A 16864-nucleotide genomic window follows, 5' to 3' on the forward strand; every position below is an offset into this window, starting at 1 on the left:
AAAATTGGGACAGAATAAAACATTATATACACAAATATGTTTATTTTTTAAATATCAGCTTGTAAAAACATTACAACATAGATTCACATAAAATTAACTGTAATAAGTAAATTCAAATACATATTTAATGTTGTGTCAAATTACAGAAGTTTTCTTACGTTCAGGTAAAAATCTTTCTCTCTTTCTCCAATATCTCCTTCTTTCTTTGCTCCAAAATATTTTAAACTGGATCCCATCAACATATAATGGACTTGTAAGGGAAGATTAAAAACGCTTTCAGCACAGCACGTGCTTGAATGAATCTGCACTGAGGTTTTCCATCAGGATTGCCAGCACACAACTATTCATATACTTAAAGAAATTAACATAGGAATATGTTTAAGGGGTTTCCCCACAGAAGTTATTTAAAAAAGCAGCACATTCTTTTTTTTAACAAGACAGTAAAAAAAAGAGAAAACAATAAAAAAAGGGGTCCCTCTCTCTGCACACTAAGTTTCAGCTCTAAGGTCTCAGAGCAGCCCGAGCTTTGTCCAGTATGTCCTTTCTCATTCTTGGATAATTTGGGTGAGCAGAGAGAACCTGAGAACAGAGGGAAGTAAAGATGATTTCACAGGATAAAAACAGAACTGATTTCTCAAGCTGTCAGCATCCACAGGTATCTCACCTTATGACACACATCAATGGCATCAACATGCCGCTTTGCTTTTAAGTAATTGAAAGCAAGCTTGTATCCTGAGGAAAAAAAAGATACAACTGTTAGCAATTTAATTTGTTTAACCCACATTGTAGTTATAAATAGATGTGGACATGGGATTCTGTTTGAAGTACCAATAGATGGGTTCGTCCGATTTCCATATTTCCAAGCCATTTCATAGTTGAATGCTGCATCACGGAAAGCCTGCTCTTTTTCCATTATGTATCCTTGATATTCATAAGCTTTACAGCATGACTACAAAAAAGAGCATTTTATAGAGTCATTATTAGTACATCAAAGTATCAATAGAGGAGGAAAATCTTTTGTTTGACATGGACTGCTCTATATAAACCACACATTATTCAAGCAGTGACAGTATTTCCAGACTGACCTTGTTATGGTTGAGGCATCTTTTTAAGAGGTCCCCGGCCATGTCATACTTCCCCGAATGGATGTAGATGTCTGCCAAGAGCAGCCAGCTCTTCTCGAACTCGTCAGCGTCGACAATGCTCCAGTTCATTTTAGCTATGCGTTTAAGCTGGTTCCTGGCTCGGGGAGTTTGTTTCAGCATCATATAAGCTGTCGCCATGGCCAAGAGTGCTGGAACGTGGTCTTTCTGAAATCAACCAGAGAATCCTGGTTGGACAGGATGGATCTCACACACCTCCCCAGCTACACTACTTTAGTTGTTTACACCGAATACATGTTAAAAGTTTATTCATAAAACTCAATGTTGAAAATGACATTCACAAAACTGAATTCAACAATACAAGCATTATAGAAACGGTCATAGTTCAGCCAGATACAGTTTGATATTTCAGTTTATAACCCAAAGGAAATGACTGACAGAGAGTGAGCCTGACATAATGCACAGCTCCTGGTGGATGTGTATTTACACAAGACAGAGTAATGTAACTCGTGTGTACCATCTGGAGTCTACTCACCTCATTGTTTGCGATCTCCGTCAACACACCAAGGGCTTTCTCTACATTGGCCTTCTGCTTAGTAGCCAGATAGCAGTAGTTCTCCAGGATGTGGAGTTGTACGAGTCCGCCCGCTGTCTGAGGCTTTAACTCCTTCAGCAGCTTCTCGGCTGTTCTCACAGCGAGCTGCTCAGACTCCTGCTTCTCAGTGGAGTTCCTAAAGAGACACAAAGACAAAGCATTAGTGTTCAAACCATAGACTGGAAAAAATGATGGACGGCATGACCACTACTCCCTAAAAGTGAGGCCTCTGCTAACAGACTGAAGCACTGGTTATAAAGCCTGCCTCCTCCATGTTAACAGATGGGACGTGGGTCAAACTATAAAATTAAAATACACATCAGATAAAACTTTCACAAAAATTTTGTGTCATGCTGATTCATGTTCATCCCTATATTACCCTGAGAAGTTTGTGTTTAGTTAGTTATTTGATTTTTAAAAATGAAGTATAGAACCACCACCTGATTAGTACTGAACAGACTCTAGCCCCAAAAACTATCGGGTACTTTGGCTTAATTTTTGAACACCAAGAGGAGTTTGGAACCCTTCATCTGTGTTTATATATCTAGAGTTCAAACTGACAGAATATACTGTAAGCTTTTTTTAGTGTCAAATGTAATTCTTCGTATACACCCTTTGCTACTCACCCTATTTCCCCATCCAAAGTCTCAAACACTTCTCCTCCTATGGTTTCATTGTCAGGGTTCAGGTAGATTTCAATCATGTTATACACTGCATTTTGACCCCAATCATTGTCTTTTCGTGCTTTGTTGAAGTGTCGCAGAGCTTCATTGGGCTGGCCAGTAAACCTGAAACGAAAGCACATATTTAGCGACTTCTTTTAAAACAGGAGTGTCTGTACTCAGAGTAAATAGTTCAAAATGTACCAAAGATAAAGTCCTTTGCAGTAGTTAAATCCTGGGTCAAACTTTGTCCTGGAAGAATGTTTTTCTGCCATATCGATAAACCTAGGAACTTCTTCCAACTTCCCGGCCCTCCTTAATAAGTCAATAAGACGTGACAATGTTGGGTAATTGTCTGAAAGCAACAGGTGCAAGTTATTTAATGTTCCATTTGTATATTCATATTTGGATTATTCAAAAAAAAATCCAAAGACAAAGAAAAAGTTCTGATGCACCTGGTTTGCGCTCCAAAAGTTGTTGAAAGTGGAAAACTGCCTGGTCATAGTCCTGCTTTCTAAACATAATATCAGCCATCATCTGCAAACAAACACACACACTATTTACATCATATAATTATAAAAAGGTCATAGTGAAATCAATTACTGTGGAAGATAAGAACAAACCAAAGTAGCGTCTTCATTATACTGGTCGCTTTTCAAAATGACGCTGCATTGCTCCTGGCATGCATCAGCCTCGTCTAGAGTGAGATACAAGCGGGCCAACTCCAGCATCACCTAAAATAGAGAGTACATCTATTTGAATTCATGTGACAACATCTTTCACAGAATAATGCCTGCTGGAAAAATCTGATCTTTAAACTATCAACAGCTTAGATCGCAAAATTCGACGAAACCCAAGCACAAGACTCTAAAAGATGCCAGTGCCTGTTATCCACAGCTGCAGTGAGCACACAGGACGTTTTTGATTCCGCTGCACTGACCTTGCGATCAGTCTCACAATACACAAGAGCTTCTTTGTAGAATTTGACTGCTCTCTCATAGCCCCTCTGACTCGTGTAGTGTTTAGCTATCTCAGCGCAGATCTCGGCAGCAAGCTGCTTTTGCACGGGGATGGCGTCGGGCTGCTCCAACTGAACCCGCTTCAGCACCTTGGCCTGCACATCCCGGGCCTATGCACAAAAAAAAAAACAAGCTCAGTTGAAAACAATAACAAGAAAATTCATCCTTGCCAGCTCTGTAGAAACAAGAAACAGAAAACTACAGAAAAGTAAGCTTTGATGCAAAAATCCTGTCAAATATTTGATGAAGAATATGTGAAAAACTAGCAAAGTGTCAGAGACAGTGGTGGTGACAGAACTTCACTGAGAAGAAGTTTTCTAAATCAATTTGAAGTATATCTCAAACCTGAAATGAGCAAGGTAAATGTTATGTTAGTGAGTAAAGGGTATGATCTGTAATAAAAACTTAGATTTCAAATGTTTTTTCTGTTTAAAGTTAAAAGTCACTTGTTCCTGGCTTGGTCCACACGATTCTAGTGCCCATTCTATGTCCCAGTAATTGAGAGATCAAGAGCAGGGCATGCTGTGTCATGTTAAATTCAATCTGAGACCTCCAGTGTTGAAAAAAGAAGCCAATGCATAACTGCAAAAAACTGCAGTTCCTCAAGTGTCCACTTGAGGCTGGCTCTTAAGCCAGGGAATTCACATTACACATCTTTACAGCCTGGTACACAAAACTATGTTTGTCTCAATAGTTCAATTATTTTTTGTTCACACTGTACAGGGGGGGGGGGGGGGGGGGGGGGGGACGACATCTGTGTTGAATGTATCATGGCTAAGAGTTATGCATACATTTTTGCATAGCTATTAGGGGTGTGGTGAGCTGAATATCAGCTTGGAGGGTTGGAGCTGTCTTTTGAGCTCCACCTCTGTATAAGTATAGATAGAAATTTACAACATCAATGGGTTTCATAACTTCTCTTAAGAAACCAATGGGTGACCTGACTGAGGTCACCTATTTGTGACAAACAGCCAAGCGGCAACCTCTGGTCTAAAAATATGAGTCCAAGTGCTAAAAACTGCAGTTCATCAAGGATCCGCTTGAGGCTAGCTCTGGAAGTACCGGAAACCACATACACACCAATTAAAAAAAAAAGACAAGTGTAGTCTGCATAGCTCATTTCTCTATCGACACACACTGCACAGGGGGTGGGGTGATTTTTTTTTCCAATGCGGCAATTTCGAAGATATTTAGATAACGAGTCTTCCAATGAGAGGCACAGCTGACTTGATTGACAGGCAGGAACACTGTAGCTGTTGGCTAGGAGGCTCAATGCCCGCCTTTTTACGTCACAATCGCTCGACAGCAGCAATATGGCTGCCGCTGACAATTGGCCTCAAAACAGCGCTTCAGAAACAGATGGGTGACGTCACGGGTACTACGTCCATATTTTGACACATATATATGGCACGCCTCCTCTCCCCTTCCCAGAACAAAAAATGCACCAGCCTCCATTATTTAGAGTAGAACTTACGTTTTGTAATGAATGTAAAGCGTCTTCGTTTTTTTCGACCTTAATTTGAACCTTTGCCAACAGGACCAAATAACGGCAATCATCAGAGAGCGCCAGAAGTTCATTTACTGCTGAGGAAAAAAATGCAGTTAAAGCACAACAAACAAATAAAAACAGAAAATACTGTTCTGAGAAAATAAAATGTGGGTTCCTTTCCTTCAAATACACACGGCAACGACAAAATATTTTTTGAAAGGTTCTTCCCATCTTTGAATCAAGTTGTTTACATTATCAGTTTCCTGTCTAGGCACAATCATGATGACTGTATCTTATTTGTTTTAGATGTGTTGTTTGACGTCAGGAGTTCAGTGTATTTAATACTGTGACGCTGTACCTGGTTCATGAGCCAAAGCTTCCTGCAGGACTCTCTCACAGCGCTCGTACTGCTTCATCTTCATCAGCAGCTCAGCCAGGTCATAACGCAGGAAATTCTGCTGCTCAGTCTTCAGGGCAGCTTCGTAATAATTCATTGCCTGTGTGACAGCATCCTTGTGTCAACATGAGGTCTCCTGTGTGTGGGTTCTGTTTAGCTTACAATGATAGTACAACACAAACCTTGGCGTAGTTGTGAGTCTTGACGAGGGCTTTCCCGATCTTGCTGGCTAAAGCTCCATCTTTGGGGTTTTTCTTCAGAGCGTGCTCATAAACCTCAATGGCTTTCTCAGGCTGAGGATAAACACATTACATGGTTAGTGGTCTTAATGTTTGTTTGAAATTTTAAGAAATATTCAGAAGGCCTAATTGTCATTGTCGTTTATAAAAAAAGAATATAATATGTAATGGTTGAGTCAGCCTTTTCCCTGTCATCACAACCAGAGTATGTGCAAACATGCCTGAGCTCAAGAGGCTCTGCTCACCTCCCATAACATCCTGCAGGCTACCTCATTCACATAAAACTAACTAAGTGAGGCACACTTTGTTCCATGACATTGTCACCCATTACTCCACACATATCTGATGAGGCTTTTTGGATTTATGAGTGAAGGTTATGTTGTTGGTGTTTCCTTTATGTCAGTAAATTATTCTACCAGGTGACTTATGGTGAATGCTGTCATCTAGTGCAGGGGTTCCCAAAGTGTGGGTCGGGGACCCCTGGGGGGTCTTGAGATGACTTCCAGTACGTTTTTTTTTTAATGTATTTATCTAAAAAAAAAAGTATTATTAATATTATTTTTTGTTTATTTACATTGATTTCTTATGTGTATCTTCCTTTTTGTTTGAACTGTTAATTATTATTATTTCTGTATTATTCTTATTATTCTTATTCATTTTTGTTTATTTACCTTGTTTTCTTTTTTTTTTAAACAGAGATTTATTGTTTTTTGTTTTTCCACAAACAGAAGAGAATTAAATCAAATCATACATCTTCCCTTCAAACCACATTACACATTTAAAGTAAAACATTAAGAGTGGATTATATAAAGACATTTGCATTAGAAAGAGAAGAGAAGGAAGAAGAGAAAAAAATGAATAAAATAAAATCCATAAATAAATAAAACAAAATAACATACAGCCACCATATCATATCAATTTTACCCATTAAAGTAAAAAATATTGACAGAAGTAGTAGCTAAACTTGAAATAAAACATTGAGAGCAGAAAATGTAATGTGTTTTCTGCCTTTACTTTTTGCAAGATGACTCGTAAGTTTAGGGTTAGTGAACAGTGAATTATCAAAAGCATCAGTAGCAGTAGGTTAATTCCTAAAGGCACAGGAAACAGAGACACATGCTCATATAGGTAGACTAACTTTCTACAGACCAGCTAAATGAAGCCACATTAAATCATTTTGAGGGACAGTGGGGGTCACAAGTCTTTGGCACCTATATTTTGAGGATCACAGGCTGAAAAGTTTGGGAACCCCTGATCTAGGACCTTCACTTTATCTTGTTCACGCATAGTTAGAGGCAACAAAAACTACATATTTGCCTCAATTACTGAAAAAAAGGAGAAAACAGCTGATTTATTTCTTCTATTTCTTCTTCTCTTTTTTGCATATTTCTCTGTGTATACAGTAGATCCAACTGATCTAAATAATAACATGTTAACACATTATGTTAAACTTCTGTTCAAAGGCGGTATGTTGCTTATGATCACTTGCAGTGCATCATTCTTGATTATAGGATGCTTTTTTAGCACTAAACATAGCTGTGCTAGCAGCAGCATGCTGTAGCAGAATTTACAACAGGTTGCCATCCCTCTTCTCTCTTCATGCATTTTACCCAAATGTTTCATCTGTTCCTCTCCTATCTCAGATATCAATATGAAAGCTCATCCTCAAGTTCCCAGGAAGCATAGGAATCTGACCCAAGGTGAAATTACTGAGATAAATACATTTTTTTCTCTGCCGAGAGAGGAGGTGAATTGCTTACGCATGTGAGGGTGCTGACATCTTCCATAGCACTCATTTAGAGATACTTACACTGTCTCATTATAAGTGGTGGGTAAATCCTGTGTCCAGCAACGGTTAGCTAACAGTTGATTTGTTACATGATGTAACTCTTCAGTTTTTAAGACCCTCCTCCAGAAAAGTAGTTGTTGTCTGGCCTGACATAAACAGGCTCCTTTTTTAATATTTGACCGTGAAATATCTTTGAAAGTATTGTTTTTGTCATCATACTGCAATTCAAAGGCTAGAAGGGGAAATCCTGTGTTCCTTTAAAACACTAATCAAAGTAAGACCTTGGTGATGGACTTCATTAAAGCTCAAGCTTAGCAGAGCGGAAGAGAGAAGTTTAAAAGAAAACAGCAAAGTTCCTTTAAAATGGATGAAATACAATGTGGAAATATAATGATGCTTATTGTGATTACCAATAGTACATATCATAAGCTTCACATACCTCTACAAATGACAATGTCCATTACACCCTTGAGTTTAACCATACTGAAAACATTTTTAAAAGTCTTTCTCTGAATAACACTGGGATTATGTTACACACAATAATACGTGTATCTAATGCACTGAATCCATCAAATGAATCACTTACTTCTTGAATGTTAATGTAGGCATCTCCTAGTAACAGGTATGTATGGGGGCTTGGCAGCTTCTCCACCATTTCTCTGGAGAGAACCGAGATATCACATCACATATGGAGAACTTCATTATACACATATAGTCCATCTCTGCCGGTCTGAGGTTCAGTCATGCTTTACTGCGTCTCAGCTGTTGATATAAGTTGCATCAGAAAAAAGACTAGTGTAGTCTAGAGGCAATGGTGCACATTTCCGTCTTACAGCATAAATGGCTTCAGTTAGATTCTTATTGGATTTACTTTTGGTTTGTGGTCTTTTAAATCCTACTGCAGACCTGGCTGGATGAAATTACTAAATATCCTAGAGTCATGTATTTTAATTAAGTTCCAGCCATTTCTGTTCAATCAAACATTTACCAAACTAGGATTAGGATTCAGATGGAGCAGTCTTTTATTGGCTGTTATCTTACCCTCAGATCACCTTTTTCTTCATTTGGATCCATATTTACTGCTCACCTGTAACAGCTTGCATACAGACGTTTCTCTTTCCTGTGGTTCAGATATATGTCTCCCATTTTCTCCTTGGCTTGGATGTAGTAGGGCTGCTCAGGGGTAATGTTTCTGAGCATGCTCAGTGCCAGCTCCGTGTCACCGCGCAGCAGGGCCAGGTCTGCGTTGGCAATAGTGACACGTAGCTCCTCAGGAGTCCCTGAGAACTCATTGATGGCATCCTGCATCACTTTTGCTGCTTCATGCTGAAACAATAAACCCATTTATAAGTTTAGACAATATATTTTACCCTCAAGGAAAGGATGGAAACCTATAAAAGTACTTAACACTCCCTTACAAAATCTTAAAGAAAATACATCTTCATCTACCTGTTCTCCATTAAGCCAAAGTGCCTCGGCTAACTCCAGGAAAACAGAGACACAGTCGGCGGGACTCAGCTCAATCTTCTTGGTCTTGGACTTGTATGATGATCCAGCTCTGCGGACTCCTGGAAGACTCATGGCCATCTGCAGTGTCTGAATAGCCTCCTTCAGCTCACCCATTTTCTTCTGAGCCTGAGCCTTGATCAGGTGGTACAACGGATGATCCCGAATCTGGAATGGACAATAAGTCATCCCCTTTTATACAGGCAAGCCCTGCTGTTAAAGCTAGAATATGTTGTTTATTTGAGATAATTTTACAAGCACTCTAAGTGTCTTGTTGTCATTTATGTATTCATGCATTTGTGTTTGCTACCAAGTTATCTATAGGTGCATTTCTACTAAGAGTTCCGTGGTCTTTTAGCCCCAAGAACTACTTTCCCTGGGACTAAAAGGTTCCTGTGCCCCCATTGTTGTCTGCGTTTCGACCGCAAGCTGAAGTCCTGGGTAGATTGTGCAAAGGCGTTTTTCCAGCGCAGGAACTTTACCCTGGAACTGGGAACTTTACCCCTGAACTACGGGTCTAAATTTAGTTCAGGGGTAGATAATCTCCCCCCTGAAAAGCCCCTGCTTGGGGGGTAGTACTTTTTGAAGGTCCTGGGACTTTCGGTTGAACGTAATGGTGTTTGTGGAGTTTACACAGTTGTTGAAACACAGAGGGAGTTCCTGGGAATGCATTCTAGTTTAGTTTTTTATCAAGATTTCAAAATATTATTTAATATAATTTTTTTTCTCCATACATCCCTGGCCTGATTTGCACATCTACGCAAGACTTCAGCTTGCGGTCGAAACGCAGACAACAATGGGGGCACAGGAACCTTTTAGTTCCAGGAAAAGTAGTTCTGGGGGATAAAAGACCCCGGAACTCTTGGTCGAAATGCACCTGTTGTCTGCGTTTCGACCGCGGGCTGATGTCCTGGGTAGAATCTTAATAATAAAGATAATACATTTTTTTAATAAAAAACTATATTAGTAGGCATTCCCAGGAACTCCCTGTGTTTCAACAACTGTGTAAACTCCACAAACACCGTTAAGTTCAACAGAGAGTCGCAAGACCTTTGAAAAGTACTAGCCCCGAAGCAGGGGCTTTTCAGGGGGGGAGATTTCTACCCCTGAACTAAATTTAGACCCCGGTTCCTCCGGCTGAAAAGGCGCGTAGTTCAGGGGTAAAATCCCTAGTTCCGGTGTAAAGTTCCTGCGGTGGAAAAACGCCTTATACTTGTGCCCATGTGTCTATTTCTCTGTGTTTCCTGCTACTGTTTTGCTATAACACAGAGCAGGATGAGCTAACAAGCTGCTAATCGTAACTGACAGAGACTGCAGATATGCATTGCTCTGTACCTTTACCACCGATCAAGTAACACATTATCACTTATAAACTCTTACCTCAAAGCTGTGGCTGAGGCAGAGCTCCAGAGACTGGGAGCACAATGTGAAGTTCCCCTGCAGCAGATGAATCTGTGCCATCAGTAGATGAGCGTCTGCGTGAGCAGGACACTGGTCCAGACAGTGTTGTAGGCTGCTCTGAGCAGCGTCAATTTCACCTGAATAAACACAGAAGCAAGAGAGGTTAAGAAAGCAGCTGCAGAGAAGATACCAAGACATTTTCAAAGTGCAGTGCTTACCAGACTGATATCGGACTTTGGCCAGAAGAAAGACTCCCTGGGGGAGACCTGGCACAATCTTGACCACAGTGTCCAACAAAGTGGCACAGTGCTGGAGCTGAGGGGCAGGGGGGAGACCCTGTGCTGGAGGCTGAAACCAGAGTAGTAAAAATTGGCATAGTTATGGAAAGTAAATACAGAATTGGCTTTTTAAGGCCCTTAAAAGATAATTTTTAAGGACTTAAGATGGTCCTCTGAGTCGTACCTTAGCAGGACATAGTGCAAGATACTCTTTTACAATCTCCAACAGGAAATCAGGATTCAGCTTCTCAAAGTACTCGACCCCCAAAGGCAAACCCTGCAGCGTGGAGAAGTGTGTGTCCACAGCATCATTCAAAAGGTTTGTCACTTCTTCTTGGGGCCGGCGCTTTTTTACTGCCAGAACAGCACGTAAGTACAGAAGCTCCTAAGAAGATGGAAGTAAACGGAAAAGACTAACTCATTAGAGACACATCGATTAAACATTTTATAAAGGAAAAAGTAAGATAGAAAATATGAAGCAGGGAAGAAAGCTTGTGTTACCCCTGATTTTCCAATAGACTGTTGAATCTCTGTCAGACATTCCAAGCGTTCTTCTGCGTCGTCCAGATGGCCTTCTAACAGCTGGCAACGAATTATACCTGAGTCACAAATACAGATTCTTTAGAAGAAGAAAAAATATGTGGAAAACAGATTAAAAATTTTAGCAGCTTACCAGTCATCGCACAAACACTTGTTTCATCCAGAGTCATGGCCTTCTTATACCACTTCATAGCATCCTTGATTCTGCTGTGCAGCACAGACTGGTAGCCCAGCTCTGTTGCTAAATCTGAGTCTCCTGATGCCACAGAGAAGGCTCTCTCCACCATCCGAAAAGTCTGCTCAATCACTTTCTCATTCCGTCCACACTATGACAAAACAAAAACAAGAAACTGCTGCAACTCAGGTATAGAGAAGACATTAAGAATCAAGAAAAGATAATGTAAATGTTCTTACAACACGGGTGAAGGCGAGAGACATCCTGTAAAAAAGCTCAGGGTTGTGTGGTTCAACAAACTCCAAGCCACTGATGAGGTTTGAAAGCTGCTTTACTGCCTGCCAAGGGGGACATAAAAAACACTTTCTGTAAATGGATCAGCACTTTGCCACATTCAATCATAAATAACAATATGCGCAATGTATTTGTTCACTTGGATTTGCATCTGAAAGTCTGAAATGGGAGTTTTACCTCTTCAATATTGCCCTCGCGACATAAAGAATGTAGAGCCAGCATCTGTAGAGCTTCAAGGTTATTTTTATCCTTCTGTAAAAGTCTGAAATATGACACAAGTTACTGAGGGCACTGAATGAAGTCCATCTCCTTCACTTAATAAGCTTGGATTTCTTAGATTGACAGTAATAGAATATCTGATACTGCATGCTGTGTCGAATTCCTAGACAAATAACATTAAACCTACAGGGAGTGTGAAGCTGCCAAAGGATCTTAAGTATACTCTGAGCTGCCTGCACCCTTTCCACTTTTCAATATCCTGGTGAGGGCACCAAAGCAGCTTTAAACTTGATGCAACTTGAGCGATCACTCTTCCCTCTGTTCAGCAACACTGAAGCAGCAAATCCTGAAGATTGTGTTAGACTTCTGCACTTTTGCTCAAAGGCCTTTTTATGCTGTGTGTCCGACACTGGCCAAAAGCCAGCAGGGGGAGCACAAACAATGACTTAATCAGTATGCACTGGTTTTGAGACAGCCTGCTTGTGTTTCATCTGCACTTGAATGCTGAGCAGTTTGAAAAGGCTGACTGTGTATTTTTCTTACATCCCTGGTGGTGGTTTAAAATATATTTTGGGCTTTGTGATCTCACTTGAGATCTGACCAGTGTGTTATTAGGGAGAAGTGGCCTAACCATGTGATGAGTTACCTGTGTGCTGCGTCTATAGTTTGCTCCCAGTCCTGGAGGCTGAGCAACAGCTTCATCTTTTTGTTGAGGGCAGGCAAGAACCCAGGGAAACCAACAATGACCTGGTTAACCATCTCCAATGCTCCAGAGTAGTTCTGACGATATTCATAATATTGTGCCTAAGACAGATCCACCAAAGTTACAAAAGTAAAACAGAAATCACATACAACATCATGACACTTAAAGCTGTGGATGAGGAAGACTGAAGGATACATATTTGTAATTCATATCTTACCTTTCCCATGAGGGCAAAAACATCTGCTTTTTCTTTAAGTGCCTCATCAAAGTATTTTCCAGCCTTTCTGGCATGGGCCTCTTTTCCAGATGTCACATCTATCCAGGCCTTCAGGATTGTCCCCTGAACAACAAGTGACACTCCATGAATGACACAAGTGCATAAAGATGAGGAGCCAGAATGCCACTTGTTTCAATTAACACTTCAAGATATCACACACAAATAAAATAATTTTGATGCTTTTCTCAAATAAGTGACAGAGAGGCAAATCTTACCTCTCGAGAGCCCTTGGAGAGTTTGATCATTCTCTCTGTGTACTCCCTTGCTTTGTCATTGCGCCCCAAGAGCCAGAGAAACATTCCAGCATGGTACAGACTCTTGGGCGAAGCGCTTTTACGATCTTCTTTAATCTTAGCGTCAAGTTCCTGAATGATGTCTCGGTCTGTGAATCCAAAGCCTCGTATTAAAATGATATGTAATATGTATGCATCTGGTCATTTGGTAGATTGTACACACAATTAAATTATACAAAATATGAAAAAGTAAGTATGCACAGGCTTACCTGGGTTTGCCTTTTTCTTCTCGGCGTAAACAAGGGCCATTAACGTGCAGAGAGACACATCTCTACTGTCTCTTATTGCATCCAACTCTCGTGAGGCTTCCTGTATGTCATCTGCAGTCATTCAATCGTTATTGCACAAGGAGAAGTAAGAGCATGTATGACAGATGTTATTAGCCACTATCTTTATTTTCGATTGTTTTCTTTACCTTACCTTGCATGAGGTTTCCGTAAGCATGGTAAAAACTATAAACAGGATCATTGCTGAATTTCCTCTGGGCAGCTGCTGCAGCGTTTACAGCGTGATTTAAATACTTTTCATAGCAGTAGTACCTGATCAGCGCCTGTGGGAAAAAAACAGAAAAGATTCTGGGTTTGTAGGAGGTAAAAGTTTGTGATAAATAAAAATGGTAGGGAAACTACAGCTTAAATAATAGCATTACATTATTAGTGGCATGCTGTAGCCAATTTTGTTTCCATAAGTATAGCCTATGCAGTGGTGGACAAAGTACACAGCTTCATTACATAAGTCAAAGTATAGATACTCCAGGTCAAATATTACTCCAATACAAGTGAAAGTTGTTCAATCAGATTATTACTTGAGTTAAAGTACTGAAGTACCTGATTTTAAAAATAATTAAGTATTCAAAGTACTTCTTCAAAAATCTCAAAAGAATTTTCACAAAGCATGAGTGCAGTGAAGAATACATAGGAGTACACTCTGTTACATCATGCAATAATATTCATGTCAATGCAATACCAGGAACTGTGAAAAATGTCATATAATGTGCAATATCTTCAACCCAATACCTCTTCTCCTGACCTGACTGTATATATTTGACATTTGTTTTATATTATTCTATATTTGTTATTGTCTTTTATACATATTTTCTACCTGTTTTTATTTTATTTGTATTTATAACATGCGCCTTCAGGAGCAGCGCTTCTAATTTCATTGTACACCTGACAATGACAAATAAAGGCTATTCTTCTATTCTTCTTCTTCTATTCTTCATCATGTTTATCTAGAAACCATTACTTGAAATCTCTATAAACTATACCATGGAATAAAAACAGAAACTAAGTTACTCCAAGCACAGACAACTTAGTTTGAAACGTTCATCTGGAATGAAACACATGTTACGTAGCTCAGCACGCTTTCTCATGGTGGACTGTGAATTTTTGTATGTTTTTGCAGAGTGGGAAACAGGGAGAACATTTCACATGATACGTATTATTCTTCACTTCAAAAACCTCTAACACGTACTGAAGATACGGCCGTGGATGCTCAGGTGGAGAATTATAACCATCATTACCACCTCTAAATGAACTGTCTGATCTGAGTGAAATCTGCTCTGTGTTTGCTCCACATTCAACCGTGGAGACGCACGATATACAGGTAGGACTAAACCACTGAAACAAACAACTACACAAACACATTTTACTGTCTTAGGGATCAGATTTCAGAAAAGAGAAGGAAATCCATGAGCTGACTTCAAAGCAAAAAATAGTAAGTAACTAGAGCACTGATAGAAATGTAGAGGAGTAAAAAGTACAATAATTGTCTTCTGAATGTAGTGGAGTAAAAGTAATAAGTTCCCCCAAAAAATAATACTCAAGTAAAGTACAGATACTCAAAAAAATGTACTTAAGTACAGGACTCAAGTAAATTTACTCTGTTACTGTCCACCACTGGTGATAAATAAAAATGGTAGGCAAACTAGAGCTTCAATAATAGCATTATGTTAGTGATCAGTGGTGGACAGTAACAAAGTAAATTTTACTTGAGTACAGTACTTAAGTACATTTTTTGAGTATCTGTTCTTTACTTGAGTATAAAAGCAAGTAATTCAGTACTTTCACTCAAGTATTAATTTGACAGAGTAACTTTCACTTGTATTGGAGTAATATTTGACCTGGAGGATCTATACTTTGACTAAAGTAATGAAGTTGTGTACTTTGTCCACCACTGTTGGTGGCATGCTGTAGCCAATTTCGTTTCCATAAGTATAGCCTATATGAGTTTACTTGGTAAACGTCAATTGACGTCGTTAGCCGAAGTTGTAGCTAACAGCTAGCGTTATAATGCCTGTGAATCCTTCAGAGAAGTCCTGTCTCGGTTGAGGCTATTTGGAATATCTCTCTGTATTATTATGCTGAAAGGTTGAATTGCAATGAAGATATGCTTGTCAATGTAGTCAAATTAGTTGATAACCCAGTTTATCTAGAGCCTGTGTTGCAGCACCATCTAACCGTATCGTATAGTCTTACCAACGCTGTTTCTTCATCCTCCATCTTGGCTGTGAGGCTCTATGCTTGATCAGTCACTGTTGTGTTAAATCACTGCTTATTTAGCGGGTCTGCAATGTATTAAAACATAAAAACATTCATTTACTGTCCGTTGCGTTGTGTTGTCGCCATCTTGGAATTCTTGGAGCGTTGCTGGTTACTTAGCAACAGCCACGTCTTGGGGATAAATTTCCCCCCATGTTTTCCTATCAGGCATCACTTATTCTCCAGCTGTGCATACAATCCTCTTTATTAAGAGTGGTCAGTAGATTTATAACCAAGAGATAGTTTACTACGTGTGTGCTGTATGAAAAATGTCCCGGGCGAATATTTGTAAACATTGTAGGTCTCTTAACTTGCCATGGAGCCTGACAGACTATACGCAGGAAAAAGGGATGCCCTTTTTTCCCCCACGCCATCTTTACTTTGGAGTCAAGCTAGTTCCGCCTTTGTGTCTCGAGGGGGCGCAATCATCCTTTTATGAAATGTGACCCTACAGTCCCACAACTAAAACTACTACAACAATTACTACTGCTACTAGTAATGAGAATAATAAGATACCGATAATATTTTAAAAAGAAGTTCGCTATAACACGAAATAAATGGAGAAAATAAATAAATTAGCCTTTATTTGGCTCAGGGCATAAGGTTAAGAAGTTGAATGGGGAAGTTGTGTGTGTATGTGTATGTGTGAATTGTTGAAAAAAAAAAATCAGAACGAGTTTTCCTACTTTTATGAGAGTGGATCTCTACTGCCATTGAGACAACTTGTTACATTGTGTGATAAAGTTAAACCTGCTTTGAATATATGGAAATGATTGAGGGAGCCAAGTGGCTCGGACTGCTCTAACAGAGGTTATGTTGATGTGGTCAGCAGTCTCTTTGTAGGGCTTAATTCTGTTTGCCAGATCTACAAAATGTACAGTAAAGATTTAGAACAGACTTTCCATAACCATGCAAGTATTGTATTTAATGTTTGTAATCGTGAAATATTGTTTCACTCATCCAAACAAGTAAGTTTGCACAAGTCCTCACCGATTGACACAACTTTATGCAGTCTTCCAAGCCCAGTGGAAACATTTCCACGCAGCCAGTGGTAATTGGGAGCCCAGTGTTATGTAACACCATGCATCGACTGTTAGGTATGAACTCCTGATGTCTACAGAGTTGAGCTCATGTCAGGATGAGCCAGTGTCCACCATGGGTTCAACTGTTCCAAGAGAGACCTTTCCACGCCTTGTCAAATACTGTTTAGCACTAACTCTGGCACATAATCATTACTCTCTGCAGCACACATCAATGGAAGAGTAAATCAGGTTGGTATTGAGCTCTGAGCATGTGCAGCTATGGTAAATGCCTGTGTCACACAATTTAGCTAACAGCTGTGAAC

The 16864-nt window shown here is 39.7% G+C and overlaps 1 protein-coding gene across 2 annotated transcripts; it reads right to left on the minus strand.

Annotated features, from left to right (window-relative positions):
* Window positions 1-22: 22 nt before the first annotated feature.
* ttc21b (tetratricopeptide repeat domain 21B) lies at window positions 23-15645 on the minus strand. Of its 2 annotated transcripts, none has more exons than XM_034694716.1 (29): window positions 15457-15645; window positions 13400-13529; window positions 13189-13299; window positions 12902-13068; window positions 12627-12749; window positions 12353-12510; window positions 11665-11749; window positions 11433-11531; window positions 11152-11344; window positions 10980-11077; window positions 10663-10863; window positions 10419-10548; window positions 10180-10337; window positions 8743-8967; window positions 8381-8619; window positions 7880-7952; window positions 5448-5558; window positions 5227-5365; window positions 4854-4963; window positions 3301-3489; window positions 2984-3094; window positions 2816-2897; window positions 2565-2715; window positions 2325-2486; window positions 1639-1834; window positions 1086-1310; window positions 829-949; window positions 665-732; window positions 23-579 (listed from the first exon to the last, which is right to left on the minus strand). In XM_034694716.1, the coding sequence occupies exons 1-29, from the start codon at window positions 15478-15480 to the stop codon at window positions 502-504; spliced, it is 3957 nt and encodes a 1318-aa protein (XP_034550607.1). In that variant the 5' UTR covers window positions 15481-15645; the 3' UTR covers window positions 23-501. The 2 variants fall into 2 exon arrangements, with proteins under 2 accessions (XP_034550607.1, XP_034550608.1); XM_034694717.1 differs by having other exon boundaries at window positions 4854-4960; window positions 15457-15632.
* Window positions 15646-16864: the final 1219 nt, after the last annotated feature.

This window comes from Notolabrus celidotus, chromosome 10 (assembly GCF_009762535.1).
Source record: "Notolabrus celidotus isolate fNotCel1 chromosome 10, fNotCel1.pri, whole genome shotgun sequence".
In the NCBI taxonomy this organism is placed as follows: domain Eukaryota; kingdom Metazoa; phylum Chordata; class Actinopteri; order Labriformes; family Labridae; genus Notolabrus; species Notolabrus celidotus.